At 41.3% G+C, this 23,359-nt stretch overlaps 1 protein-coding gene across 2 annotated transcripts in view; it reads right to left on the bottom strand.

Annotated features, from left to right (window-relative positions):
- Window positions 1–2,434: 2,434 nt before the first annotated feature.
- Window positions 2,435–23,359, bottom strand: part of LOC134226407 (protein neuralized-like) — a 99,726-nt gene continuing 78,801 nt past the window's right edge. The window contains exons 1-3 of one of the 2 annotated variants that reach the window (XM_062707168.1): window positions 8,611–9,360; window positions 4,233–5,830; window positions 2,435–4,019 (exon numbers count right to left, since the gene is read on the bottom strand). In XM_062707168.1, coding sequence (XP_062563152.1) covers window positions 3,684–4,019; window positions 4,233–5,830; window positions 8,611–8,758 — 2,082 coding nt within the window. In that variant the 5' untranslated portion in view covers window positions 8,759–9,360 and the 3' untranslated portion in view covers window positions 2,435–3,683. Of the gene's footprint in view, window positions 4,020–4,232; window positions 5,831–8,610; window positions 9,361–23,359 lie in introns of those variants that run through there. The other variant, XM_062707169.1, reaches the window with a different exon arrangement.

The following is a 23,359-nucleotide window of genomic DNA, read 5'->3' on the forward strand; positions in this document are numbered from 1 at the left end:
CCTTAACCTCGACCAAGCCGCGAGTCTTTCGGCTCCCCAAGACTAATATTATACATTAAGACGACAATCATGGTTGTAAAATCAATAAAATAACGGCTCCGTAATGCCTACTGGCGCTTGAGCCTTGAAATAAAGATAAGTTAAAAAAAGTATCTCTTTAGAATTTTCAAGGGAAATTATGTTGTACTTCAACGAAAAATTCTTTGGAATTTACGAAGAAAGCATTTTGGAATATCCAAGAAAAAGTCATTTGAATTTCCAAAAGACATTCTTTCGAGCTTGTGTGGGGAATTCTCCGAAATTTCCGCGAGAAACCCCTCAGAATTTCTATTTTTTGGGAATTTTTTTTTTGGGAAGCCACGGGAATTTTTTTTTCTAATTTCTGGAATTCTTCGGAATTTTCGCGAGGAATTCTTTGAAATTATCCATGGAAAATCTTCGGAATTTCTAAAGAAAATGTTGACAATATCCATGAGAAAATATTTGAATTTCTCACCAAAAATTTATCGAGTTCTCACTCTTTGGAATGTCCATAAGATTTTTTCAAAGTTTCTAAGAAAATTGCTCCATATTTGCAAAGTAAATTTAAAAATATCGTATTTTAAAATTCCATGGGAAATATTTCGGAATGTCCGTTAAAACTTAATATTACCTCGGGAAATAATTCTAAATTTTCACGGAAAATTACTAAGAATTACTAAGAATTATTAATTACTAAGGAATATTTTTGGAATTTGGAAGGAAATTCTTGAGATTTCAACGGGATATTGCATGGAATTTTCAAGAAAAGCGTCGGAGTTTTCACGGAGAGTTCTTTAGAGTATTACTGGGAAACTTTAAAGCTTCTTAATTGGGAAATTCTATAAAAATTACCACGGGAAACTTATTGGAATGTAGACTTGACATTCTAGGAATTTCAACTCGAAATTTATCGCAATTCTGAAAATTCTTCGGTTTCCTTTGAATTTGAACCTGCGTGAAGAATTAAATCATTTGTTTGAGAAACTGCATATATCCATTTTACACAATTTCTATAAAACAACAAAAACTGTTTTTAATAAATTGGCACCGAATCTTTCGATTTCTTCGATGCAGATCAATAGTTTTTGGCAAAACGCAACACCCTGGGGCACTTGCAATGCGAAAACTGCAAGCAGTTCTTCATGATTGTTCTTCAAAGTAGTTTCTCAAACAAACGAAATTTGTTTCATACATTCCTGAAAAAAAATTTGTTTTGTATTTTTGGACGAGATTTGGATGAGATTTGGTTTCAGGAGTAGTGGACAGAGGATTAAATTAGATTTTGTTTTAAATTGAATTTTGTTTTGTTGGATTTTGTTACGTTTGAAATTCTAATTTTATTGGAATATTTACCTACATACTGAAATGGATTTGAATAGCTGAATTGCTTAAACGTGGTTGATTTCCACATTTTTCCAATCACATATCATATTTTGTAGGGACCCTCCTTAGCCATGCGGTAAGACCCGCGGCTACAAAGCAAGACCATGCTGAGAGTGGCTGGGTTCGATTCCTGGTGCCGGTTTAGGCAATTTTCGGAAAAGTCTACGAAAGTCTACTAGGGGGGAGGGAGGGGTTTTAAAATGTGATATTTTGGTCTACGTAGTTTGTGGACAGCAATGAGTTGAATCAGGTCAAAGACTTTTAGCTATTGTCAACTCATATTTGGCGAAAAAGTCACTTACACCCCTCTGCTTCTAACCCCCTCAAATGTTACAGTATGTACAAATATATAAAAGTGAGTTATTTAATCAATTTATCTGTAACGTAAGGCAATACTAAGCTTATTTCCGAAGATAATGGGTAATCGCTCTCACCGACAGACTGGAGGTCGGATAACAAAATCGTTCTAAAAGGTCTCTTATATTTTAGTCTTCTATCCCTCAAATACATTCAATCTATTCTACAAGCATTCTTAGTAGTTAAAACAATGACCTATTCTTACCCCCATTTGACCCAAATCGGCATGAGACTTTTGAGCAAAGTTGGAATTATACTGAATCAACTATTTGACGCCACACTACTCTATTCGCAGCCACATCCCTTTACGCCCAACAATCGCCAAGTCGATTTGCAGCTAATCTATCCACCTAGCTCGCTGGGCTCCACGCCTTCTTATACCAGCCGAATCTGGAGCGACCACCATCTTTGCAGGGTTGCTGTCTTGCATTTTCAACATGGCCTGCCTATCGATCGTTTCCTTCCAATTCAAGCCAGCTTCTGAAAACAGGGTTCGCTGTGGAGTTGGACAAGCGTCACTTGAAAACTCCTAATGCTTGCAAGTACTACTCGAACACGTCCCAAATCTCATGTCCGTTACGTAGTGAACCACTGGTCTCATGAGCGCAGACGCTGAAGGTTTATAAGGAACAGGTCTGTGATATCTGACGAAATGATTCTACTCGTTTGTAAGTTCATTTTAGCACTGTCAAGACAATGTATTATCTTGATTGTTGTTATTCAGCTAACTTTTTAAAAATATGTTTGTTTTTTCCTAACTGTAAATGCGTTCATAACAATAAATTAATAGAATGTGTCAACTATCTGTCTCCTGTTGCATTCCTAATCCTACTATACATAATATTGTTTTATCGAATAAAGTTTGTTCATACGAAAGATACCTACTATTGGTATATGCTTTTAATCTTCACTGCTGGCTTATTTATTGACTTTTGTCAACTATGTTTTGTCCTTTGATATTGTATCTATATCTAAATTTGTATATTTGTTATACAATGCTGATAGGAGATTCAAGATTGAGAGATAAGTTATCATTGTGTAGATAGAAATGGACGCAAAATAATAAATAAGTGCCCTGGGAGGTCTGTAGCAAAAACGGCAGAGCACAGTCTCAATTCCTCACCAGGGGGTTCTTAAAGTAAGTATTCCTTTGGGGTTATCGCTCTCTGCTACAATATAATTCATTTTTATCTTGACTAGAAAGTATCAATTTTGCAGATTAGATATAGGCTTGTTCAATTTTGCATAATGAAAATCTAGATTGGGAAAATAAACTGTTTTTGATAAGGTTTAAGCAGTGAAGAATAATTTGATTTCACTTCTCATTGCTATGCGATTTCTCACTCATCATTTTACTACATTGTTCATTTATTTTATGCGTTTCAAACTAGGAAGTAATGTACTTTTTTGGCAATCTTCCAATTACTGACCTTCTGATTGCAACTTTTGTTGCTTGTTCTAATAACGACTATGCAAATTTTCAATTTTTGGTTTGATTAGTGTTTATTATCTCCCTATATGAAAAACAGATACCTTACAAACTAGATAATGCATTCGTCAACGATTTCGACAGAAAACGAAACTAAACAAAACCCATTTGTAGGGCTACAATTCCCATCTTGCACTACATCTTGGCTTCCTTTTTCCCACCCACTAATTTTGACTACTTGATAATTTACTTGCATAAAATATAAGTGTTTTAGTATGACCAGAATTTTTCCGAAAGTCCACAGATGGTTCGCTTACCGAGTTCCGCTTGAATCTTTTTGTAAAGTTTTTGGATTATAAATCACATATATACTTGTTATGCCTCCTTCCCGTCATTCATATTGAATGAAAGGTAAGTATTTTTGGTATCGTGACTGACTGATAATTAACGGTGCCGGCAAATGTCACCAACTCGCAATGGATTCCGCACGAGTTTAGGATTTGTAGGTGCGAATCACGTCGCGAATGACAGCACGACATAGCGGACAGTGTCCACCTCCGATGCCGCGCCACTGTTTAATCGCACAATCATAGCACATGCACATGTGACCACACATGTATAGGACCGAGTCGATCGGCTTCTCGAAGCAAATGGTACAGTCTACCCCGGTCGAACTGTAGATCGGAGGGTTCACTCCGATGGACGGGGTTGGCACGGGCGTTGAGGAACAGGAACTGCTAGACTGGCAGGAGGGGGCATTGTTGGTGACTGCTGCGGCAGCAGCCGCAAGGGTGTTATAGTTGGATGCATTGTTGTAGGCGGGCATGGGCTGCAAAAAGAGCGGAAGAATAAATTTATGATTAGATCGTTGAATATAGAGATATTACTAAACTAACAGAAAGTCGACATTTTCATGTTCGAAACAAAACGTTCAATTTCATTCGATATTTAAAGTTATATGAAACGTGTAATAACAAATAAATGCTTATCGAACATTGTAAATCTTCTTCTACAGTGAAATGAATATGACATAGCTATTTACCTCAGTGTAATTGTAAGCCGGAAGGATTTCACCCGTTCCAGTTGAACCGGAGTGCGAGGACAACGATAAAGTTGAGAGCGGGACTGACAGCGTTGAAGCAGAACTCGGAAGACCACGGGACACGATGGTGGCTTGGGCTTGTTGGACCGAAGGTTGCGAGGAGGCGGGTGAGATGATGTCCGTTGGGGGCAGATTTACCACCAGGACGGTTCCACCGGGGTTAATTTGAATCATATCAGGCCGAATAGTGGCTGTTGGCTGAGCTTGTTGGCATGTGGATTGAACCTGTAAACTACGTTGGCTGGTCGAAGCTGTCATTGCTCGGGATTCTGGATACAGAGCCGAACAGGAAGCAGCCGCGATGGGAGTAGCAATAGCGTGGCTGAATAGGCGAACGCTTTGAGTTGATCCGTAGACGTCCAGGAAAGCCCACATCTGTAGACTTTGATCGATATGCATGATCACAGATGGGGCGCCGCCATTCTTGCTGATAGAAACTTCACCATTTGCCGAAATCGAGAAGCATAATTCGTCTCCACGGACCAGCGTGGAAGCGACATCTTTGCTGACGACCCAGTATTCTGGACGATCTAATAACAAATCAGAGTCGTCCGGTAGATCGGAAAGCTGTAGGTTGGCTGGATCACACGACGTAAGCCCGAGTGCCAGAGAGCCGACAAACATGGTGTCGGTCTTTAAGATTTGTATTATTAGCTTTTCGCCAATCTTAATGGGACGGGGGGTGAATACGTATCCTTGACAAAATTCCGTTTCGGCACGAGTTGCTACGGTACGGTCAGGCGAGAACTTAATATTACGACCTCGGATTGGATGGAACGGAAGAGGTAGTAGTCCTGGTGCCGGACTGTTGTAACGCTGGGCGGCTGAGCTGATTACTGACGGCATAGGAACTGGACGTTCTTCCAGCAGCTGCTGGTTGTGTTGATTGATACTGAGAGATTCCAACTGAGGTACGATTTCTTGATCGGCAGATCGACGACCGCAGGATTGCTGTTGGTTATGATGGTGATGATGTTGGTGCTGTTGTTGCTGCTGATGGTGTTGTTGTTGCTGGAACATGTAAATACGCGAATCTAGGAACTCAATAGCCGTGGAGTTGCCGTAGACGTCAATTACGGCCCACAATGGACCACGAGAATCAACATCGGTGATGAACACCCCCTTTTCTTCTCCATTAATGCCAAAGTGAACATCTCCGGAGGGTGTGACATAGTAGAACAGTACGTTATTACGATAACAGTATCGCTCGTTGAGTGCTTTGGCCCAGAATCCGGGTTTGTTGGTCAGATCAGGGCATGCATACTTTGGCAAATTGCCACGTAGTGTGGCTGGGTCATTGCAGGTGAACCCGAAACGAATCACTCCACTCCAGTTATTCGAGATGTCGATAAATTTAACGCAAACTCGCTCGTTGACCCGCACAGGTCGAGCACTGAATGCGATTCCCTTGCAGAAGGATTCATATCGTCGAGCTACGGTACCATCGCGTGAGATCCTAATGTTATCGCCATGCACATTGTGGAACTGCAGCGGCGGTAGATTGTTTGGACCCGGACAGGACGATGCATTGCGAGGAACTGTAAAAAAAGGAAAAATACAGACATTATTAGACTGCTAAAGGCAGGTGATATGATTTCAAATGTAGGAAACTAAGACAGATCTGCAATCTCTAAAACAGAGAAGCAAGAGGAGAATGCTGAAGGATCGGAAATGCTACTTCCGATTTCCTTTGACCTATGTTGTAAGTGCTGGCACCGACCCTCAACAAGCGGATTCAAATTCCATTTTTTTTTTCAACATCCGCCGCAAGTCGATTGAGTACGTACCGAACGACAGCTCAAGTGTGCGTTTACTCATTTCCCCTTGTCGTCATTTAGTTCTTGCGGTATGAACATCACACGTGCTTAACGCTTGAACCGTTGGCTTTCATTCAATTATATCTTAATAGCTTCCGTCGCCGTCGTCTTCTTCGTCGTTGCGGTCATATGATAGGAACGATAAGAATCAACCATCATCGATGCTATTTGACGGTAACAAAACGCAAACATATCGCGGTTCGGTCACAGACACGTTCTAAATTTTAAGACTCTTTTAACTCCGACAAATCCCAAAAGTATTGATAGACATTCTCTAATTACATACATCTGTACTTTTTCGCATCTTTACCCTCGTGATCCAATGCAATTATTCCCATTACGCCCTCACGTTCTTCCCAAAAGACGAAATCCATTACGCAAAAATCCCTTTGGAGAATAGTTCACACTGGGCAAACCGAGAACCGAGACAGATGTTGATTGAAAATGTAAATATCCGAAACCAACCAAGAGACTGCCAGTCACTATCCAAGCAAGGCGAAAAGAAAAAATCGCATAGACGACGAAGGGACGCCTTTTACGTTTCTTCTTCATCTATAGATTCCCTTCTCTATTCGGAACCCCTCCAGGGCAAAAGGAAGTCTGTCTTCCGATGTTTGTGGACAGCTGGCTTTTCCATCATCTCTTAGGGGTTGGAATTCGGGAAATATAAAATTAACGTGAAGAGCGACGATCGGAAAGATCGTTCGATCGCATGTAACAGCAAGGAACCACTGCATCTTCAACGTAAACATCTGCGTCTCGCAGACCGAGTACGGAGAAAGTTACCGATTATAAAAGAGGAAAAACTAATTCCAATTTCCTTTTGGTAAGTATGATGGATCCGCGTGGAGCAGAGCTTTATTATTGGATGAAAACGCCAATCAAAGAAAAGAAATTAAAGTCGCATTGGTTGCGTTTACCATCATTACTGGGTTGCCCAAACGATTGCGCGCCACGCGTTTAAGTCGCCGCCACTGTCGCGTCAGATCGGCGGCTAGCAGGCACGCGTGCGACATTTCGCCTTATGGCGATTGCTCCGAGGATGCACTTTCTCACTGCTCGGCCAAATGGCCAAATGGCAGGTAGCTAACCTTGTTACAAGAACTGTAGAGTGCTTCGGTGTCGGAATAATAATCAGATTGAATGACGAAGACGATCGAGGTTCCCACCGTTAGTTCTGCTTGCTGGTCGTCGCCGATAGTCTTCGCCCTGTTGTCATCCTCCAAGTCGCCGTCGGTTCCAGTAGAAATGCAATAAAAATTTGATGTGAAACGGAGGCGCACATACCGGGAAACAAACTGAGCTGAGCTGAACCGGAGCAGAAAGCGAAGAGCGACAAGTTGAAGAAAACAATTTTATATCACATCGCATGAGCGAATTAATTATTTGATATTATTATTATTCAGCAGAGTTCAGTGACGGTGGCGACGCTGGGAGGAATTTTGATGGAGATATTCCTTGAGCTTGAGAGGGCGCTGAAGTGAGGAAGGAAGCATGGTTGAGAAACTCCAATGATCGTAAGTCGTCGAATGAATTGAGCTGAATGGCGGCGATTAGGACCGAGACTGGAGCTGGAGGATGGCGACGACCTCGTCGTCCACTTTACAAACAACCAGGAATGGCGGTGTCGTCATCCGGGACCGGAATCAAGTCTCGCCGAGCCAAAGGTTTTTTTATTTATCTCGGACTAACGTGCGCTTGGAAGCGTTTAACGTCCGGCCCAGAAACAAAGCAGGATGCAAAAAAAAAAAAACAGTTGGAAGAATGACATAGATAGTTTGTATTCTTTAGATTGTATTTCTGATAAATGACTAAAAACTAATTGAAAGTTGAAAGAAACAAAGTTTTGCAGTTAATGAATTATAGTTCATAGACACTTTAAAATGTATTTCATCTAGTCAAGTTATTTGTGCTAAAATCCCATTTTCTAGTTGAAATTGTCTTCGCACGTCAGCTACTCGGCCATGCTACGCATAATTGTTCAATGATTGCTTAAAACATTAAGAATCAATTGAGAATTTTTCAAATTTCTGCATGTCTTTAATAATGATATGCATAGATATCAGGCTTATCTATGGTTTTTCATCAATACTATCATTTTGTTCATTTGCAGTAACATAGGACAATTATTCGTAAAAATGTAGTATACCCCTTTTACCTTCAAACATGCTGGGTAAAGGTAATGGTGGCAACCGAATCCAACGGGAAAAAGCATACAACGCTCAAGCGCGCAATAATGTTACAACCGAGCGAACACCCATCAAAGGGGGAACTACTCGCTCCGATAAGTATGAATGACGGCCCTTTCGCCGCGTACCTCGCCCGCCCCTTGGAAAACCAACCAACATAGCCAGACAGTTAACGAACTAGAACCGGCAGCACGATAGAGGGGAAGAAAAGTTCGTTACACACCGTTGACATAAGAGGCGCAAGCCACAAAAATTGCAGCTGCCGTTGCAGCGATGCAATGCATGAGCTACCAGTAAATCAAAGCTACTAACCTAGTCCCATCCGTTTTTTGATCTTCTTCAGGACTTTCATCTTGTTCTTGATGGGCGAGAAGATGTTGTCGTTGGTCTTCTTGCAACTCGGCTGGCACTCGACTGCTGCACCGGCACCGGAACCGATCACGACGTTCAATACACCCATAGGGGCCAAAGATATGGGGGCCTAGTTAGTGTCCGAGAGGAAGAACTGGGCGCTTCAGGCACTATATCTCACACACACTGTTCGCGTTCCGCGACTGAATTAATCACACATAACAGTTTCTTTTCCTGCAAGGTTCCCACAGAAACTCCTTTGGGGCAAAACTCGCGGGGGAGAGAGGGCTCGCGCACGTTCGCACACACGATCAATCGATCGTTCGTCTTGCGTTTTGTTTTTCCACGACTTTCTTTTAACTCTTCCTTCACGATTTCTGTGTACTCTTTGGGGCTTCTTGTTATTCCATGTATTCCTTTATGACGATAAATAGTTTCGCGTATACTGATGTTCCCACAGTCAGTACTCTAATCACTAAATGCACATTCACTTGCTCTCGATGATAAGCTCACGAACTGATAAACAACTTCCGGAGCACAATCACTTTCTTCTACGATCGTGCACAAAGTCCTTGATAAACTGCGTGTCGCAGGATACAACTATTTGCAACTTATAAACTAAATTCCCTCACAACCCAACTAGTCGGAGAGACGGAAAGAATAGTAGGTCTTTACCGTTGGACGGCTTGCTCAGAACTGATGATCGAAACACAACTCTCTTGCGTATTTCGACTCGAACCGTAGCATTATGCTTCACCCGGTTCATCTATCTCCCTTGCTCTTTCCCAATGACGACGAAAACGACGCTTATGTACAAAAGTAGATACCCAAGAGCGCAAGCTGTGGCCGGCTGGTTGCATATGCTCACTCATGCTTCCATCTGCTCGGTTTCCACCGTTTCGTCCTTCCTCCTTCCTGTATCCCATCCCTAGGATCGGTCCTACCGGAGAAGTGCATCCCAAAAAAGAAAGACGAAAACAACATTAGACGACAAGAGACCGTAGGTGCGCGAACGCAGAAAGATTCCCCATATAGATCGCGCGCGGTTGGCTTTGGAAGAGCCCATCATAAACCCCCCTCGACAGCGGCAAGCAAACCATCGTATCACTTTGTCATGAGAAAAAAAAGAGGTTCCCGCTGGAGAGAGTACTTCCCAGCTTGTATTCCGCGCATCACACAGTCCAAAGAGAAAATACCTAAACGAACAAGTTCAAAATGTCGTGTGAACATCGGGGGATCATGTAAGGTTCCATGTTCCAACTAGCCCTACCCCCATCGTTGATCCTCTACTCCAACCGTTACCTTCAGTAACCTTATCAAGTAAAACCACATGATTTGCGCTTGTAATTTGTTATTCATAAAAATAGTGCTGTGATAATTGAAGGTGAAGCCCATTATATTGTGACCTGTATTAATACATCGTAGTTAATTCAAGCTTAAGTGAATCAAATACTCCAGTTAGCTTTGTAAGCAAAGGCAGAAGGATTGCCAATCCGGAGATTGCGAGTTCGATTCTCGGTCCGGTCTAGGATGTTTTCTGATGGGAAACATTCTCGACTCCCTCCCTGGGCAGTGTGAATCCATTGTACTTGCCACACAAGATACATACTCATGCAATGGCGGGCATAGAAAGCGTTCACTGAGGAAAAGCTAGTAGAATACTAAGGGGTCGTTCAACAATGATGTCACAGGTTTCAGGGGGGGAGGGGCTCTAAGATGTTGTGACACTACATATACTAGGTATACAAAAGAAATCTCAAAAAGTAGTGGACGTCATATTTGAATCGCTGAAAGCAGGTTGAAAAGCAGGTCCAGCTCTAGTTGAAATGTAAAGCCTTAGCGGAAGAAGAAGAAGAAGAAAAAGTGAATCAAATCCAATATATTCACAGAGTACAACAGATATAGATTATAGATATGCTTCACGTTTTGAAATTTATTTTCCAAATTTGCCTTTCAGTAAGAATGCATATTCACATCTCCAGTAGTCTTGCGAGCAAAGGCGTAGGATTGCCAATCCGGAGATGGCGAGTTCGATTCTCGGTCCGGTCTAGGATGTTATCGGGTTGGAAACATTATCGATTCCCTGGGCATAGTGTATCCATTGTACTTGCCACACAAGATACATACTTGTGCAATGGCGGGCATAGAAAAGCTTTCAATTAATAACTACCCAGACAACCACACATCGCATAAGAATGCTCGATCAAAATCGTTTACCGATCCAAGTTTCATCAGATTCGCATTGTTGTGCAAAGCTCATCAGTTTATTTATAAATTTTCCCGCACAGTAGGCTATTTTACGAGTTTATTCCAGCTTCATTTGTTGACATCGCATATTCCTGCAATCAAACTCACATGAAATCGGATTATCTGTCAAACAGAGTTTGTTATCACAAACTACATCGCAATGCATAACGAACAAACTCGCATAAAAATCGTGCACATCGCATACACTTCCGTGCAACGTCGGATAAGAAATACACTTATATCGCCTCCACTTTTGTACGTAAAAAGTGTTTTCGCGATTGGTAAGCGATGAAATTTGTGCGCATAGGCATCGCATAACAGAAAAACAATTCTATTATGCATGCATTCTGGTTGTCTGGGTAATGAAATGCTAATATAATACTAAGTTGAAAAGCAGGCCAAGTTCCAGTTAGAATGTAGAGCCATTGAAGAAGAAGAAGAAGAAGAAGCATATTCACATCCATTAAAATGTGTACAGGATGAAGTTCGCTGATTCAACCCCAAGGGAAAAGGTTGATTACGATTAAAAAGTATGTATAAATCGATAATGTATGATATTACAATTGTTCAGTTTATCTTATAAAGGAACTGCTTCTTGATTTCATACCATGTATCCAAATCCATAACATTCGAAAACAAAGAATTGGAGCGCAAATTGTTTTGTTTATCATTTTTGTGTTTTTTTCAGCAGTGTGCACGCCAGATAACAACAAAAAACGACTCAAATCAACTCAAAATTGTCTGTTTTACGAATTGATGTTAGGAGCATGTCATTAATAATGGAACTAATACCCTACTATCATTATTAATCTATTATAAAATTTAGAAACATCAATTGCATCGGAATTTCTTATTGCAAACACTTTTCATGTCGCAAAATATCCGGATGAGCAGCTAAAGTACCTTAACTCTAATTCCAACTCCGTCCGTCCTAGAAAAATGTAAAATTAAACCTCGAGTCGCCACGAGTACGTTCACCCATGTCTTCTTTTTATTCTTCTTTTTGGCATTACATCCTCCACTGGGACATTGCCGCCTCGCGCTGCTTAGTGTTCATTCAGCACTTCCACAGTTATTAACTATGAGGTTTCTAAGCCAAGTTACCATTTTTGCATTCGTATATCATGAGGCCAACACGATGATACTTTTATGCCCAGGGAAGTCGAGACGAATTCTAACCAGAAAATTGCCTAGACCGGCACCGGAAATCGAACCCAGCCACCCTCAGCATGGTCTTGCTTTATAGCCGCGCATCTTACCGCTAGGATAAGGAGGGCGCCCATGTCTATATCCCCTTATTCCCCTTGCTATCAATAAGAAAATTATTTACAGCTTCTTAGTGAGTCAACTGTCTTTACTTGTCGCTTGTCAGTTGACTCGACTTAAGGTGAATCGCGTTGGAATTCAATTTCAAAGCAGGGTGTCGACTCAAATTTGAAAATAAAATTCCCTGACTTTCCAGTAATTTCTCGAAAAATTCCAGGTATGATTTTTTTTTCAAATTCTTAAGCATATGAAAATCCCTGCATGTTTAAATCCTTGAAGACCAAACGAGTTCCTGAGTTATTAGAAGCCTATTCACTTGTAGAAGCAGAACATTAGGCTTTTGTAATAAATTGTAGGTAATTCTGGTCGTTTACAAAGATTCTAGTAAATGCGCAGAGCTCCCGAAAGGTTATTATAATTCAGCATTACACACATCTCTCCAAAATTGGCTCCAAATAATGTTATAAACTTTCTGGTGCCCTCATCAACCTTCGAGAATTCTCACGGTTTCTTTAGAATCGCAATAGACCTCCACGGCTACTTTTTCAAATCGTTGAAATTTCATATTCTTTCTGGAAATTTATGTGAAATCTTGTACCTATCTTATCTATTGACCAGACTTTGGAACTCTTTACAAACAATCGTGGGAGCTTCTAGAAATCCTATAAATTCCGTAAAAAAATCCTTACTGATTTGCGGGCATTATCGGAAACGCCAAAAAAACTGTCTCTGAAGCATACTTACGAATAAGAATGCTTATTCACTTTCTGTGGGGTGTATGGATTTCTGATAATCATCATTTACTGCTTGCAATCTTACAGATATTCAAGAATTCAATTCCTACAATCTCACACAAATCCATTCAGCACTTACAATAAGTCCAGGAAAACATTATAACCACAGCGATACTTTAAATATTTTGGTTTGAATATGCTCAGGTCCTTCGGAGAAGAAGTGGCATAACTAGCCTCAAATGCTAGGGTGAGCTACATCTATTCCATTTATTTTATCGAGTTTTAGTTATTTGCCAAAACTTCCAAAGCTGATCAATCGTTTTGGAATTACAGCATTGTTTTTTTTTACAGGAAGTTCAATTAAATGTTTGAAGATTCCTTGGCATATTTTTTGTATGAATCCCTTCACAAATACATTCTAATTTTACCATACAATCTATAAAGTTTTTTGAAAAAAAAAAACTACTGAACATTTTTTTTATTTTTCAGGGAGAGTTTTGAAGTAATTTGGAAAATTTTGAGAAAGAAATAATTATAATTATTTTCAGAAGACATTCCAAAGTACACAGAATACTGTTTTTAAACGATTTTTTTTGTGGTAATTTTGATCGTGCAAAGGGCCATTAAAGTCTTTGCATCATGTTCAAAATTTCAAAATAATTCAAAGAAAAATCACATGGTTATTATTATCCGTTAAACATTTAGGATGAATTAAAAATTGAGAAAATGTAAATCGTTTGAAAACAGAATCCAGTGTATCTCACTGAATAATTTCTGGACAAAATTCTCAAACATCAACCAGAATATTTACTGATAAAATTGTTTTGTAAACATCAAAAGGAATGTTTAGTGATGAACTTATTTTATACAAAATCACTCTAATAAATCTACAAAAAATCAAAGCAGCGAATGTAATACTGAAACATTGCCGGTTTTTAATGTTTTTGGTTTAAACAAAATATAAGTAGGCAATGTCTAGAGATAAACATAACCAACTGTTAACATGACTACAATTTCGCTTGTAGAGTAAATATGCAAATAGTCGCAGTTTGAAAAGTTCACAACAAATATCTCACGGTTGCAAATATAATTGAACGAAGCATTGTCTTTGTCTTCTGTAGATAATACAAAGATTGTTGAAAAGTTTTGAAGAATTATTTTGAAACCGTCTGATTGATGTGATCCTCTTGATTCTGTCTATTTTTATCAAATTACTTTAAATTTTCTAGGAGAGCGTCATGATTGTGTAGTATGGAGTAACGTTTTACCAACGTCACCTTCTTACATGCGGTAGACCATATTATGCTTTTATCCACTATCATTCTCTCAACATGCTCAATAATTTGACCACCTAAGTGCCAATGTCTTTATGAGCCCATCATCAAATGGAAGTTCATGGAATGGTTTTTAAACTTTAGCTACAGAATCTTGTTTGTGGCACTTTCAATCGTAGTATTCGACGTTTTCTTGAAATAAGCCTTAAAATATTAAGTTTTTGGTTGCAAGTTGAAATTTGTTGATGATTGTTTGTTGAACTGTGGCCCATTTAGGTCTTTCGATTCAGTTTGGATTGCTTCCACTAGATAATTTTCATACATTTAGGTGATAAATTTAAATAATAAATTATTAAAGTTAAATAATAAATTATAAGGGTGGACTTTTCATAAAAGCTATTTGGATCAGGCCTGAACGATGACTATTTGAGCAACCTCTGTTATTGATCTAAAATAGATTAATGGACTTACTTACTTACTCATGGATCCTGTACACCTCCGGTGGTGCAAAGGGCCAACTTGAAAGATCTCCATCCTGAGCGTTGCCCGGCTATCACTTTAGCCTGTTGCCAGGTTAGATTTCGGCCGACTTCATTTATTTCTTTATTAAGGCTTCGCCGCCATGAGCCTCTGGGTCTGCCTCTGCTGCGATGTCCCGCTGGGTTCCAGTCTAATGCTTGTTTACAGATTTCGTTTCCGCCCCTACGTAGAGTGTGGCCGACCCAGCCCCACTTCCGATCCCGAATTTCTGTTGCTATCGGCCTCTGGTGACAACGACGATGGAGCTCGTTGTTTGAGATCCAGTTGTGAGGCCACCAGGCCCGAATTATATACCGCAGGCATCTGTTAATGAACACCTGCAGCCGTTGAGTGTTCTCCACTGATACACACCATGTTTCGCTAGCGGCTAACAGCACAGATTTCACGTTAGAGTTGAAAATTCGTATTTTGGTGCGTTCACTTATCTGCCTGTTTTTCCAGATATTTCTTAAACTCACAAAGGCAGTCCTTGCTTTCTTGATCCGTGCGCCTATGTCGATCTATGTCGATTATTACCTCCGTATGACGGCATTTGGCTACCAAGATATTGGAAGCTTTCAACATTCTCCACTGATTGCCCGGCTACTGTGAAACTGGAAGGAGTCACCGTGTTTACATCCAACGATTTGGTTTTGTTGACGTTGATGACTAAATCTGCCGAAGAGGAGCGCTCGGCAAGATCGTTGAGCTTACTCTGCATATCAGAGCACCGTTGCGCGAGGAATGCAACATCATCCGCCAATTCGAAGTCATTTAGGAGCTCCATGGTTATAGGCTGCCATAACAGCCCGCGGTTTGGTCCACGGTCAATCGCATCTACCAAAATCTCGTCGATTACGATGAGGAACAGTAACGGTGATAGAATACATCCTTGCCTCACACCAGCTACGACCCGGATAGGGTCGGACAAGACCCCATTGTGCAGCACTCTACACGAGAAGGCCTCGTACTGTGCCTCGATGAGGCCGATGATTTTCTCAGGAACTCCCTTGCGTCTCAGGGCGCCCCACATATTCTCGTGATTGAGGCGGTCGAAAGCTTTTTCGTAGTCAATGAATACCAAGTAAAGGGACTCTTGGAATTCGTTGACCTGCTCCAGAATTATGCGGAGCGTGACAATATGGTCCACACAGGATCTTTCGGCACGGAATCCGGCTTGCTGCCGCCGGAGAGTCGCATCGCATCGCTAGGATAATTTTGCACAGAACTTTGAGAACGGTACACAGCAACATAATGCCTCGCCAGTTATCGCATACAGTCAGGTCACCCTTTTTGGGCACCTTCACTAAGATACCTTGCATCCAGTCGACCGGGAAAGTTGCGGTGTCCCAGATATTACGAAATAAACGATGCAGTAGTTGAGCGGATGTCATGGGGTCAGCTTTGAGCATCTCGGCTGATATGCGGTCGACCCCTGGGGATTTATTCGATTTCATGCTTTGGATGGCTGTTTGAATCTCTAGCAGTGATGGAGCTTCGGTATTGACGCGTGTTATACGTCGGATCCTAGGCAGATCATGCCGAGGTGGTGATGGCCTGGCTGGTACTTGAAAAAGTTGTTCGAAGTGCTCGAACCAGCGTTTCAGCTGGTCAGTTGGGTCGGTCAATAACTGATCATTTGCGTCTTTCACAGGCATCGGTGCATTCATCTTCGCCCCGCTTAAGCGTCGTGAGATATCGTAGAGGAGGCGAATGTCCCCGGTTGCGGCGGCTCTCTCTCCTTCGTCGGCCAGAGAGTCTGCCCACGTTCGCTTGTCCCGTCGACATGAGCGTTTTACTTCCTTCTCAAGAGCCGCGTATCGTTGACGGGCTAAGACTTTGGCTCCTCTGGTTTTCGATCGCTCTATCGCGGCTTTGGCTTCTCTTCGCTCCTCTATCTTTCTCCAGGTCTCATCGGTGATCCATTGTTTTCTCTGGGTGCGTAGTTCGCCCAGATTATTATCGCTGGTGATGATGAAGGCATTCTTGATGGCGGTCCATTGGTCTTCCACGCTGCCACCTTCCGGAATATCTGCAGCACGCGTCTCCAGTTCTTCAACGAAGGACCGTTTCACCGTGGCATCTTCCAGTCGGCGTGTGTTGAATCGTCGTCCAACTCTTTCCTCCTGCCGACGAATCCGCGCAATGCGCAGGCGTATTTCGCCGATGAGGAGGTGATGATCAGACGCGATATCGGCACTACGTTTATTCCGTACATCAAGAAGGCTCCGTTTCCAGTTTTCGGCTGATGCAGATGTGGTCGATTTGATTTTTTGTAAAGCCGTCACGGGAGACCCACGTGACCTTGTGAACCGGTCGATGAGGGAAGAGCGATCCCCCGATCACCATGTCGTTATTACCACAAAATTCTGCGAACAGCTCTCCGTTTTCGCTCATCTCTCCGAGACCACGGCGTCCCATAATGCGCTCATGGTTCGAGTTGTCGGATCCGATCTTCGCATTGAAGTCGCCCAAACAGATCTTGATATCACCCTTCGGAATTCTATCTACGACGGCATTGAGTTGACTGTAGAAGTTCTCTTTGTCTTGCAGATCGGCTGGCGCATAACATTGGATTATAGTAAGGTTCCGGACCCGTGTTCTAAATCTGGCAACGATTATCCTTTCACTTATAGGTTCCCACTTCATAAGCGCAGAGTGTGCCTGAGCGCTTAGTAGGAAGCCAACTCCGCGATGCCGGTGAGCGTGTTCACCTCGTAAACCAGAGTATAGCAGAACTTGTCCCGACGGCGTTCTGTGTTCTCCAAAGTTTGGCCAACGGACTTCACTCAGTCCCAGGATCTCAAGCTTCATCCGGCGTGCCTCATTGGCAAGTTGTGCCAATTTACCCTGGGCTAGGGTTAAAACGTTCCATGTTCCTATTCGTGTCCGTTGTTTCGCGCTAAGAGTCGTCGCCGTAAAATCAGTCCGTATTCTTTCATTATCGGATTCTCGAACAAATTGATGTTACGGAAACAGTAGATTGTTGGCCCAAGGTTCCCTATCCACCGGGATGGGGCTGCCATCTTAGGTATAGCTTCCGGGGAATAGCATTTCATACTCAGCCGCTGGATGCCAGAACAGACGCTGTTGGAGCCGCACCTCCTTGGTGAACAGACGCTCGGTCAGTCGGGTCAAATTTGTTTAAAGTCCCACCCAACACCAGGACTAGGCTAGTGCGCTTTGAGCGGCACACGGTCGCTTTGATAGGGCCTGCTTGGGGACACATGCAGCTTTTTATAGAAGTTCAACAGAGCCCACTGTCGAACCCCACCACATCCTAGGCAGACCCCACTGGACGCACCCTACCACTCTAGCTGATGTCAGAAGGACAACAGTGCCCAGGCTGCACTACCAGCTAAGTACGCAACCCTTAGCTGGCGGTCAATTGTCATCGGAAGACCCGTGGAAGCGTGAGTATTGGAACTTGTGAGGACCAGAGCTATGTTAGGCGCCCCTTCCCGGATGTCAATTCACCATTTCGCAGCCCTATGGAATTGAACCTAAATATGCAATTTCGGCTTTAGAGGGGCGTGTCGAAGCGCAACAGCCTGCCGGAAATACCTGTCGATATCCGATTCCATGATAATAAGTTCTAACTTGTAGGGGAAATTACGGTAGGTTTTGTTCTATTATTGTCAGGGTTTTTTTGGACCAAATTTCAATAAATTTGGCCACAATATTCTTTGATATCCAAAAAATGCTTAGGCCAAATTTGAGCATAATTAGTTATAGAAAACCCCCTGACAATAATAGAACAAAACCAGCCAAACCCGTCGTTTCCCCTAAATAAAGTTAAGCATATACAAAGGGATTTCTGATGAGTAACCAAGATGAACGTAAATACATACACCAATAGCGGGAGTACTTATATGGTTCAGAGATTGTCACAAAAAAAAACGTGAATTGTGAACGTGGTTCGTGAAATTTAATGGGGTAAAATTCCAAAACAAGTAAACATCTTTGTGTGAATGCTTTTCAAAGCCCTAGAATCAATAATACCCCACCATCAAGCTGGAAAAAGTCAAAACTTATGTTTTAAATAACAATGAGAAATTGTTTAGCAATTTTTAGTTATTAAATTTCAAACGCGATAGTCTTGGCTGATTTTCCTGTTTGAGCTTAGTAACACCACTTTTGTTATAAAATTTGGATTTTAATAGGACGAGTAGGGTGGCTCAAAAAACACTTTTTCAAATTTTTTGATGGGCCGTCCTCTTATTCGATTCTATTTGATGCCCTGATGCTCTGGACGAAATTTCAGCCAAATCGGTCAACGTTTGGGAAGTGCTAAACTCGTTAGAAGTTTATATGGAAAATGTATGCAGAAACATCCAAAAACAGTAATTTGCAGTTGGACGGCACAATTTACGATCAAGAACCATGATACTCATTCAGTTGTTGTAAAATAAAATACAGAATGTTATGCTGAAAACCGCGAGAAGATTAGAGTTTATTACGCAAAGATACTAGCATTTTACTGGAGTGTTCTAGGGGTGAATTTATTTCTTTTCAAAGGTAAAAGAAACGAAATTTGCTCAAACCCCACTGCAGATAAATGCTAATAACTTAGCCGGGCAAACTCGAATCTTCTCGCGGTTTTCTGCATAACATTCTGTATTAAATTCTCCAAATTCTTCATGGTAAGTTGTGTAGTACAGCTGCAATTTACTGTTTTTGGATGTTTCTGCATACATTTTTCCATATAAACTTCCAACGAGTTTAGCACCGCTTAAACGTTGACCGATTTGGCTGAAATTTTGTCCAGAGCATCAGGGCATCAAATAGAACCGGATAAGAGAGCGGCCCATCAAAAAAATTGAACAAAGTTTTTCCCATACTAATTTGAGCCACCCTAAGACGAGCGTTCAACTTTATTGAATGACGCCTAAATGAACTGCGGTTAAAAAAGCTTTTTTGAACGAGAGAGGCAAAAAACATTGTGATGTAAAAGAAAATTCATTGTAAACTATTTGACTCACTTTCGACTAACGGACTTCAAACGCCATCTGATTCCAAGTCCTTTCTGAGCTCAGTCCCAGTTCCAGTGATCTTCGCTGAACGCCAAAGGTCATGGGAGCTTCTTCGCTCGATTTCCCTTTGCAAGCATCAATAAATTCATTGGTGGTGTGCCTAATGTAGGTACGGTTTGCATTGCAGCGCCAGGCCAGCCACCACCGATAGGTAATAAGTGAACTCGTGCACGGTGCTGCTGCAATTGCTGAGCAGTACGCTCAGCCCTGCTCTGAAGATGACTCGGGGAAGCAATTTAGCACTGAAATACAGTTACGATGACGAGTTTTTTGGATTCTCACGATTTCTTTCCAGTTCCGACGGTGCCGGCAGCTAAAGGTTGGGAAATCTAACTATACACGGATTCACTCTAGGGTTCCGGAAAATATAGTTTGCGGTATGTTAATAGGTAGTTAATGGGTCGAATGATGAGCAAGTTTCAATCTTAGATAATTAGTAATGATATTTGGCTATTAATTTGTAATGATATTTGGGCTATTTTTGTTTGGAAAAAATTGGTTGATAAGATTAAAAAACCACAATTTCATAAAAAGTTACGTCGAGTCGAGTCAAGTACAAGACACTGAAGACGACCGCACAGTTGTGGTCGAAATACGTATCTGCAAAGATAACGAAAATTAACTGGTGGAATTAAATGGACAGTACTTAATTCGTCTTAGACGGTTTCACAATTTCATGTCTAGAATAAGTCTCCCGCGCAAGCAATCGAGTTAATTTAAAAAAATATTTGATTTTATCAAAATTGACCAAAGCCTTGAAAACCATGGAGTCATTTTTTTTGTTCGATATTACATTAAGAATTGTGTGTGTGTGTGTGTGTGTGTGTGTGTGTGTGTGTGTGTGTGTGTGTGTGTGTGTGTGTGTGTGTGTGTGTGTGTGTGTGTGTGTGTGTGTACACAATGTGAGACACACTTTTTGGTACTTAGAATTATACGATTTGTTCGGAACAAGTTGCAGTCGACGCGGATTGCGGTCTAGTTGTTTCCTATTGAAAATTGGCCCGATCGGTCATTTCGTTCCAAAGTGATTAAAAAAACATTGTTTTTCTTGGGAACAAAAAAAAATTCAAAAACGAAAAAAAATTTTTTTTTCAAAGTTTGCAGCAATGCATTCAAATGGCCGCAAACGCATATGAATTGATGGAAAAAGTAAAATCTATCCCCCTAAAGTGCTATTTCGACCACTCTTATGTGTTTTTCTTATTTTTTGAATGCGCGAGAAAGGCACCATCAACGCTAGGTGGATTGATCTGGGTTTTTAATAATAGTTTTTTCACGAGCGCTTTGAACATAAAATATTAATGTTCCCTCAAACGCAATATAATCTCGATCATCCCACATATAGTTTCGACAGCAATTATCGAGCAGCAATGGCAGCACCTTCTGTCAAATTTTGACAGATTCAGTTGATCCCACATGCATGCACAATTCACTACCCACGAGTAGATACTACAATGTTTGCACGAAACGCTATAAATCAAATCAAGACCAATTAAAGAATCATTTGTAGCTCAATCACTCTCGCCTCACCAGTGCCTCCGCTGTTTCAGAGTCAATTTATCAGTTGAAGATATCTCACCGTCTTCGTCGCACAGACTTTCATTCGCACAATTCGAATGGCAAAAATTAGCATTCGTAAACAACAAAATTTTAAAGGTTACTCAAACCTATGATAATAATATTTGCAATATTATTTCGCTTCGTATACATTACAACTCTTAAATTTGGAGAGAAAAAATTCAAACCAAACCAAATGTAAAATTTAAATATTACCAAGCAAGGGTGGTACGTTCAATTTCTTGTCCTGTCGGAAGAAAATCTCCGGGCTGAAAATTTTACTATTAGTCAAGACATAGTGTATCAATGTGACACGTGACAGCATCAAGATTGAGTGCATATAATTGTTTAAGTGGACCTCCAGCATTTTATTTTGTTGTGACCAAATGTTTTAAAATTTGGACTGACCATTCTTTGCATATGAAAGCATTTTGTGATTATTTTAATATAATCAACGAAACTCTCAAATATGTACCTAATTAGATCCAGCATTAAAGCTGACTAATTTTTTTTTAATGTAGAAATATGTTTAGCACAATCTAGTGCACATATTGAAATATTACAAAATATAAAATTCAACGTTCTTGTGTTTTGTAACCAATTATAACTATTTTTGTATATTTTTTCCGCAAGATTGAAGAAACATCTCACCGTGTACCTTCCGGCAAGCATTGCATATATGAACAGAGGCGAACTCGCACAAATCCATATTCATACGAGCGGCCCATCCACACGTAGCTTAAAACAAAGACCTTCAGCACGACGTTCGTTTAATTGACAGGTAATGAAAACCAATTTCACCAATAAAAACGAGTGAGCGGGCGAAAATAACACCAGTCAGTCATCAGATAAAGGGTAGCCATCGTACCACAGTGAGGCGCAGTAGCAGATCGCGGTGCGGAATAAATAAAAACAACTTCACGGTTGGTACTCTACCTACACACCTCTTACCGTACCTTAGCCTTAGTTCAATCTCGGCGGCACACAGATTGCAACCACCAAGTGATCCAAGTTTCGAGCGCGTGGGAACCAAACTCTTCGCTCATGTACACAAACTAATCATCTTACATAATCATTGGTCGGGTCGGATCGTCCGTCGGGGGCTGTTTTACGGGGTAGTCTTTGATCAGGTAGTCTCACTCTCCCTGCCGAGTGTATCTATCGTCTGGTGGAACAAGTTCGAATGAACTGCGTCCAAGCTGCAAATATCGCGACTTGCCATCAATTATCGGACGAGAGAGACCTCTCCCTAGATCTACAACTCGTATCGTCGTGGTGCAGCGGCTGGAAATGACTACGTCAAAAGTTGAGTCATATACATTCGCACACAATCAGACGGGATCATGCGGATGAGGATCTGGCTGTTTGACACAAAACAGATCCCAAACGACCGAGATCGATTTGATATTGTTCGAAATTGCACGATCGTGGTAAAGATCGTTACCCAAGTTGACGCGGCTGGTAAATTTCATATTGGTTCCTGGAAGTCGAACTGAGCGATTATACTGGATTGCGGCTGCGCTTAGAGCCATGGGAAAAGATCTTGTCGGATGGCACTTTCGGTTTATGGATGCTTAGTGAAATTATTCAAAAAGCACCCAAATACGTCGTGAAGTGGAGACACGCTCGCACGGAATATTATGACAACGGCGACGGGTTTGAAAATGTCCCGGGGCTGCACGAGCTCTCTAGCGGAGCGAGAAGACGAAGTTTGAAAATCAATCACTTCACAGATTGCACCTCTAACTCGTTCATTAAAGTATTTTCCCATGCATATATTTCGCTAGCTAACTGACGACGGCGGACTCCGTCATCTTTCTCCGTTCTCCTAGTCAGTGCCAGCCAACCAGGCCAGGTCCTCAGTCTGTATATTATTACGTGGAGAATAAAATTTTCACAGTGGAGTGTAAGTTTTGCAATGGATTGAGCGTTCTTTTATACCAACTGGCATTGTGCGAGGTGTCCATTCAAAATTATTTTCTAATTATATAATTTTCCGTTCCTCAGTAAATTTAAAAACTGAACTTCGGCAAAAAATACCGTTTATTACTGATTCTCAGCAACGTATTTTCCATATCTC

This window comes from Armigeres subalbatus, chromosome 3, assembly GCF_024139115.2.
Source record: "Armigeres subalbatus isolate Guangzhou_Male chromosome 3, GZ_Asu_2, whole genome shotgun sequence".
NCBI lineage: Eukaryota > Metazoa > Arthropoda > Insecta > Diptera > Culicidae > Armigeres > Armigeres subalbatus.